Source organism: Fukomys damarensis, unplaced genomic scaffold (assembly GCF_012274545.1).
Source record: "Fukomys damarensis isolate Sample0158 unplaced genomic scaffold, DMR_v1.0_HiC HiC_scaffold_16, whole genome shotgun sequence".
Taxonomy (NCBI): Eukaryota; Metazoa; Chordata; class Mammalia; order Rodentia; family Bathyergidae; genus Fukomys; species Fukomys damarensis.
Genome location: NW_022900928.1, coordinates 73,426,324 through 73,434,313, shown reverse-complemented (window position 1 = coordinate 73,434,313; position 7,990 = coordinate 73,426,324). Strand labels below are relative to the sequence as shown.

At 43.6% G+C, this 7,990-nt stretch overlaps 1 protein-coding gene across 5 annotated transcripts in view; it reads right to left on the bottom strand.

Annotated features, from left to right (window-relative positions):
* The window catches only part of Ei24 (EI24 autophagy associated transmembrane protein), a 16,810-nt gene extending 9,326 nt beyond the window's left edge, over positions 1-7,484 (bottom strand). For 2 of the 5 annotated variants that reach the window (XM_010628684.3, XM_033764413.1), the window contains exons 1-4: positions 4,256-4,351; positions 2,922-3,037; positions 2,129-2,412; positions 285-351 (exon numbers count right to left, since the gene is read on the bottom strand). In XM_010628684.3, coding sequence (XP_010626986.1) covers positions 285-351; positions 2,129-2,193 — 132 coding nt within the window. In that variant the 5' untranslated portion in view covers positions 2,194-2,412; positions 2,922-3,037; positions 4,256-4,351. Of the gene's footprint in view, positions 1-284; positions 352-1,578; positions 2,413-2,921; positions 3,038-4,255; positions 4,352-7,327 lie in introns of those variants that run through there. The other 3 variants (XM_010628686.3, XM_010628688.3, XM_010628687.3) reach the window with 3 other exon arrangements.
* Between the last annotated feature and the right edge of the window lie 506 nt (positions 7,485-7,990).

The window sequence follows — 7,990 nt, the reverse complement described above, 5'->3', positions numbered from 1 at the left end:
TTTTTTTTTTTTTTTTTTTTTTGAGACAGGGTCTTGCCATGTAGCCCAGGCTGGCCTCAAACTTGTAGCAATCCTCCTGCCTCTGCTTTGAGTGCTGGGATTACAGAAGTGTGCCACCATACCTACTTTTCTTTTGAAGCAGCTATTTTACCGAAGTTCCTCAGAGCTTTAGTTTGTTTCCTCATGATTAGACCCAGGTTAAGCACCTTCCTGCATGAGTATCACAGAAGTGATGGTGTCCCCTTCAAGGTTATCACATCAAGATGCATATGATTGATATTTACCCTTTTGGTTATAATTTTACAACCCCAGCTTCTCCACTGTATAGCTGAAATTTTTTTCCTCTTCCAACTATAAGCAAACCACAGGAAGGCACTTCAGAGACTATGCATATATCCTGTTCATCAAATTCTCCCCTCTACATTTAGCATCCATTAAGTCTTACTCAAACCAATCTTGAATAACATGGCGGCCAAAATTTTCTAATCTCTCCATAATTACCGACTCTATAAAGCCAAAGTACTGCCTTTAGTATCCATTAATACCTGTTGTATTTCCTGTGCCTATGTGAAATCCAGAGATATAGGAGTAAATAAAACACTAGTCTCAGGCTGGGAATGGTGGTGTATGCCTATAATCTCAGCACTTGGATAAGGCAGGAGGATCACTACATATTCAAGGCCAGTCTAGACTACATAGAGAGATCCTTTTTCTTTCTTTTTTTGGTTTTTTGAGACGGTTTCACTGTGTAGTTGAGATTGACCTGGAACTCACTATATAGCCCAAGCTGGTCTCAAACTCACTGCGATCCTCCTGCCTCAGCCTTCCGAGTGCTGGGATTACAAGCATGCGAAAGAAAAAAACAAAATATCGGCCAGGGATTTAGCTCAGGGGTGCTGCTGCCAGCCTCACAAGAGCAAGGTCCTGAGTTAGATCCCTGGTACCAAAAAAAAGAAGGGTGGCTTGAACTTGCAGTTACTACTGGTAACATCGGAGAAACGCACCAGTGAAACAGAGCAGTGCATGCAGTGGACTGCAATGGCTGGTGAGTTATCTGGGTTCGGATATCACCCAGGAGAGGGTGAATGGCTGGTAGACATCTTGGAGAGGGGTCAACTGAACTCAGAACAGCTACAGCCCAGCTCCATCTAGCTGCACCCAGTGTCATGACGGTACTGAGTTCATGGAAGCAAGAGGTCACAGAGCCAAGTTCAAGCCAGCAGGAGGTACAGAGTCTTGCAGGCTGAACAAATCAAGTTCTAGTATCATAGCTGCATACCAGCCTGAACTTCAGTGGAACTATACTTATTTCTTCCTTCTCTCTTTCTGTGTCTTTTTCACCTGTTTCCCAAAATTTGTTTCCCAAAATTTCCTTTGTCTTCCAGCCTTGCTTCTAATCTCTTCCTCTTCTTCTATTTCTCCAAGTTTTCCCCAATCCCTTTTATATCTTCTCCCTTAAGGGTAAAAATCACCATTTGAGGGCTTATTCATTGCATACAACTTTCTGGTTCATTTTAGATTTTGTTATATAATCACAAATCTAGTTCATACCATTAAAGGTGGCAAACTAATAGTTACCAAAGTTTTGTCATTTTCTGGGTTGTGTCTGATGCCATTGCTGATTGTACTACTTTAGACAAGGTGACACAACTGTGCTAATCAGTTGAACTTCTTGTTATAACAAGACTGAGGTTGCCTAAGGGTCTTAAAAAATACTACAGGCCAGTGCCAAAGAATCAGAGGCTGGGTGAAGTAGGCAGAAACTTATCCCCAATAAATTGAAGATGTAGGATCTTGCCTGGGCAACTGATAAGACCTACCCTCAAAATAAAAATAAAAAGTCTGAGGATATAGCTCAGTGCAAAGGCTCTGGATTTAGCCCACAGTACCATTTTTAAAAAAAAAATACAAATCTTTAAAAATGAAACTCAAACATGGAAGGGTCTACTATGTGCTGACAGATCCTCATATCTGACATACACATCTAGGACAGAGAAACATTCATAAAGCATAGTGCAGAACCAATCCTGGGTTGAAATTTCACAGGACAAGATTGGGAGAAAGGAATGCAAAGGTGTTCAAAGCATGGGCTGGGGATTTAGCTCAATGGTGCTGCTGCCTGCCTTACAAGTGCAAGGTCCGAAGTTCAATCCCCAGTACCAAAAATACAATAAATAAATAAAAATGTATCATATTGCATAATCTTTGCAGGTCTTCTTCAATTTCTCCATTTTTTTCTTAAAGGCAACATCCTTTTAATCTCTTCTTAAAGGAAGAACTCCTGCCAGCCATAGTTGTGCACTCCTGTAATCCCAGCATTCAGGAGCCTCATGTAGATAGATGCTGAGTTTGTGTCAACCTGGGTGCATAGTGAATTCAAGACTAGCGCAGCCTGGAATATACAGCAAAACCCTGTCTCAAAAAAAAAAAAGAGAACCAGGGATTTAGCTTAGTGGTGCCACCGCCTGCCTTGCAAGCACAAGGTCCTGAATTCAATCCCTAGTACCAAAAAAAAAAAAAAGAGCAAAAGGAAGGACCTCCTACTCATAACTTCTGGGAATATACCAAGAAGGGTAAAAACAGGGACATTAGACCTCAGATACTCACTACAAGTAACAAAGCCTTGTAACACTGACAATCTGAGGGATTAAACTCTAAAGACATGTTTATAGGCATTTGTAATAAGACCCTCCTCACTTGTACTTATATAATGGAGGGAAAAGCTAGGCTCTAGTTTTTCAACATAAATGTGAATAAAGTAGTTTAGGTAAATAGTATTGTAACAGTGTTCATTTTTAGTTTTGACAAATATACCATAGTCATGAGATATTAATATTTGGGAAGCTGATAAAGGGTATGTCTTACAACTGTTTTATAAATCTAAATCTATTCCCAAAGCCAGGTATGGGGTGCACACTCACCCTGCCAAGGTCCTGGAGAAAGGTTTTGACACTGTCTGCCATCTCTTTACCACCCAGATATTTATCAACTACACAGAAGAGAGAGAAGTGTCCCGAAATCTCTCATCATGAAGGTCCTGGAAACAGATAAAACACAACGGAATAAAAACATTTATCTTAAACACAAGATACAGTGGACATTTGAGCTACGACTGGCCTGACACATGAACAACCTGGGCTACGAATGGAATGTTAGTTTTAACTTTCGACTAAAGTCTTGAGTTACAACCCAAATGCCAGCCACTTGCGTTTCCAGATGGCCTCATATACAGATTTAACCCTTGGAAGAGGCCAAGGATTTAGCTCAGTGGTTCTGGCACCTGCCTCACAAGCACAAGGACACAAATTCAATCCCCAGTACCAAACAAACAAAGATTTAACCCTTGAACAGTTCTGGAAGGAACATTACAACATCCTTTCCTGTGTAGGGTTAATTAAGAAATCCTGGGCCAATGTTTCTCTAAGGACTCTGAAATCTGCCTGTATACAGGAGAGAGACTTGGAAGGCTGTGTAGAGGAGCCGAGCCATCAATTGACCAACTTGAATTACAACCATCCCTCAGGTATGAACTGAGTTCCTAAATCAAGGGTCCACTGTACTTCAGTCCAGCATAGTGGTGCACACCTGTAATCCCAGTAACTGGGAGACTGAGGCAGGAGGATCACAGCAAGTTCGAAACCTGACTGGGCTACATACTGAGTTCAGGGTCAGCCTGAACTACAGTAAGACCCTGTCACAAAACAAAATCGAAACAAAACACAACACTCCAGTTACTTTATGCACATTTTTACATGACTCCACATTTCTGGCTTTAACAGGAGAACAACAAATTCTACACAATTCTGACTCATAAGGAACTAAGTAAGGCTATACCTGTAAGTGCTAAAACCTAAAAATTCTTAATTTCTTTCTTTGGCTGGTTTGTTTTGAAATAAGGTCTGTGTTAGCCGGGTTGGTCACAAACTCCATGGTTCAAGCAATCCTCCTGTCCCCAGCCTCCCGAGTAGCTGGGACTAGAGGGGCTTGCCACTGTGCCTGACATAAGTTTTGTCTTGTTCTGTTTTAAATCACTCACTACCCTTCCACTTGTTGTGAGGTAAATGTGCGCCTGGACCAGAGCAGTGGTCTCATCTGGGCCTTTATGTCCCTAATGATTCCCTCTACACTCCAAGCACTTCTGAAGATTTGGAGATGGGTGAAATTATCTCAATATTCTTTTAAGCAATTTTTTAATGCTTGTTGTATACGCTCAAACATTTGAATGAATATGCAAGAGTAACATAAAAGTGCTTACCCAAAAAATGGTTAAACATGCACTTCGATCATACACAGAAGCGAGGCATGGTGGCACAGGCCTATAACCACAGCACTCAGGAAGCTGAGGCAGGAGGACTGCTGCAAGTTTGAGGCCAGCCTGAACTACATAGGGAGACCCTGTCTCAAAAAACAAAAAAATTCATATATAATCCCTTCAGCACTTAGCAAAGGCTTAGAGCAGTAGTTTTAAACCTACTAGACACATGGCACTAAAAGGTTTGCCATCAGTGGTTAAACAGTATGATATAAGGGCTGGGGATTTAGCTCAGTGGTTCTGCTGCCTGCCTCACAAACACAAGGTCCTGAGTTTGGTCCCTGGTGCAAAAAAAAAAGTATGATGTAAGACTACTTACCAAGACCTCCTACTGGGTCAGTCTACAGTCTACATTTTTTAATTTTTCACCCCTGGTTTGTTTGCAGTACATGACTGCATTCCTTGTGGGGAGTTTGGTACATGTACGTAACACATTTCAATCCTTTTTTCAGCCCCTTCCCCTCTCCTCCTTCTCTTCCTCCTCTCTTAGTCCCCTTCCATTCTGCAAAAAAATCTATCTCCCTATTTCCTATTATCTCTTATTTTGTTCTTTATTTGTTTTGAGTTTCTCATATAAGAAAAACCATGCAATATTTAAGCTTTGTGTCTGATTTATATCACTTAACGTTATGGTCTCAAGGTGTATCCATTTTCCTACAAAGTACTCAAATTTATCCTTTTTTGTGGCTGAGTAGTGCTCCACTATGTACATATACTACACTTTATCCATTCATCTGCTGGACATGTAGACTGATTCCAAGATTTAGCCACTAAAATTTGTGCTGCTATAAACACAAATATCCCTGTATCACTGCAATGTCTTTAATTTTTTTTTTTAAGAAATCTAAATCATTTAATTTCTTTAGCAAATTCTAAGGACCAATTTGCAGAAATTTCTGAAAAACTGAAGATTCTTGCCAGGTGTGGTGGCACACACCTGTAATCCCAACACTAGGGGGTGCTGAGGCACGTTGCTGCAAGTTAGAAGCCAGCATGAGGTACAGAGTGAGTTCAAGACCAACCGAAGCTATGAGACTCTGCTTCAAAAAACAAAACAAAAAGTACAATTCTAAAGTCCTACTAGACAAGCTGGAAGATCCTGAATTTAAGATGTAAAACCTTAGGATAAGCCTCAAATTTCAAAACATACCTCCCCGCCAAAAAAGAAAAAAAAATTGGCCAGGGATTTAGCTCAGCGGTTTGGTGGCCTGCCTCGCAAGCGCAAGGACCCAAGTTCAATCCCCGGTACCAAAAAAACAAAAAACAAAAACATAAGCACACTTTCCCTGACCTTTAACCACCTGCAAACAGCACTGACCCAGCTGGACTAATGCCAGGAGAACTGGAAGAGCAGGGAATACAGCTGTGGGAAGGCAACCTGCCCAAGACTACAGCTGCTCCCCAGATGTACTAACTTTGGGGTAGAGAAGTTTTCAAGGTTAGGAAACATCCTCTAATACTTCCACTCTTCTCTCCTAAAACAAACACCTCAAAGTTCCAACAGGTGGGTCCAAGTACAGACACTGTTCATGATTGGGGTTGGGTGAAGGCAGCGCAAAGCCAGGTGAGTAGTAAATGATCAATGAAAGCAAGAGACTAGTTTGAAAGGATTATCATGGGTCCACCCTCTTAAGGAGCTACTTGTTCATCTCTAAACTAAAAGTATTACACCAGGCATTGTGGCGCACATCTGAAATCCCAGCACTTTGGAGGCTGAGGCAGGAGGATTGCTGTGAGTTCAAGACCAGCCTGGGCTACACAGTGAGTTCCAGGTCAGTCTCAACTACATAGTGAGACCCTGTCTCCAAAAAAAAAAAAAAAAAAAGGTAAACTAAAAGTACTAAAATGCTTCTTCATCGGTTCTAGTATAGAGTACAACGGAATAAATATAAAGACTTAAAATCCTTTCTTTTTTTTTTCTTTTGAGACAGGGTTTCGCTATATAGTTCAGGCTGGGCTTAGACTCACCACATAGCCCAGGCTGGCCTTGAACTAGTGGTGATCCTCCAGCCTCAACCTCTCAAGAAAACTTAAAATTCTATATGAGCACAATCCCACTACAAAAGAGCCCACTTGGAGGTGGGAAGAAGCCAATTATTTAGTACACAGGAAGCCTGAAACATATCTGTCATAGTCCAAGAGCCTGTGTTCTTTAAATATTGGCGAGTGAATACCAGGCTTTTGAATGTACCTTAACACCAACAGTGGCCTTTAAGGACAAGTCACATCAATTTTATAAAGAGATTCTAACACTCTACCTAGAGGAAAACTGGGTATGAATTATCCAGTTTGACTAACAGCTGTGGCACGGAAAAAAATTACTTGTGACAATGAGGCCACACAGACTAAATGACATATGGGAATTCTACAACTGAGGGAATGAAGATGTATCTGGCTGACAGCACCTTACAGGTGGGGGAACCGAATCTCATAAACTACTACTTTTACATAGCTTTCCCAAAGCCAGAGCAAGGGGAAGGCAGCTACAGTAAAATTCAGAACCCTGGCCCTTGGTTGGGACTTCTTTTTGCTTAAACTTTACAATGAAGAAGGAGCGTCAGGGCGTGGTGGTGCACGCCTGTAATCCCAGCACTCAGGAGGCTGAGGCAGGAGGATCGCTGTACCAGCCTGGGCTACAAAGTGAGTTCCAAGTCAGTCTCAATTACACAGTGAGACCCTGTCTCAAAAAAAGAAAAAAAAAAAAAGGAGCATCTCATGGATAAATAACCTTTTTTAAACCTTGAAATACAGCTAGGCATTAAATTTCCGACAATTATCAGAACAAACCGGGCATCTACTGAGGCTAGGTCCTGCACTTTCATTTCTAGACCAAATGCCCAAGTCCAGGAAAGCAGGAAGCTGTCCTACCTCACGCCAGGTGCGGAGACCATAAACACCCTCGCTTCGCACAGGGCTCCAGCCAGACCCGGCTCTCCCCGGGCTCCTGGGCAATTCGGCCGGAACCGGGGCTCCCTCCCCAAGTACAGCGGTGCACGAAGTGAGGACCAGGCTCACCTCAGGTCACTAGGAGCAAGGAGAGTCGTGCTGCACCGGAACCTCGCCCGCTCCCCTGGTCTTCCCCGCCCGGGATCCTCTCCGCCGGCCCGGACCCTCGCAGATGCGCCCTCGGCCCTGTCCGCCCTCGCACAAACTCCCGGCCCAGCAGCCTAGGCCCGGCTAAGTACAGCGGTGCACGAAGTGAGGACCAGGCTCACCTCAGGTCACTAGGAGCAAGGAGAGTCGTGCTGCACCGGAACCTCGCCCGCTCCCCTGGTCTTCCCCGCCCGGGATCCTCTCCGCCGGCCCGGACCCTCGCAGATGCGCCCTCGGCCCTGTCCGCCCTCGCACAAACTCCCGGCCCAGCAGCCTAGGCCCGGCTATAGGGAGGGCGGGGCTGTGCAGAATGGGCGGGCCCAGGACGAAAGGGGCGGGGCAGGGGCGACAGCCTGGGAAACAATCCGGAGTTCCCCACTTCCGCTCTAATCCCCTACTCCCTGATCCCTCTGCGTACCTTCAGCGCTGCTGCTTTTTCTAAACATCCTATGACGCCTATAACAATAAAATGGGGGTTTCGTTGGTTTATTTGATACTTGGTGATCCAAAATTACTTTCTGTAATTAAAGAGTACTAAGCTGCGCAGTGGCATACGCCTGTAATACCAACACTAGGGAGACTGAG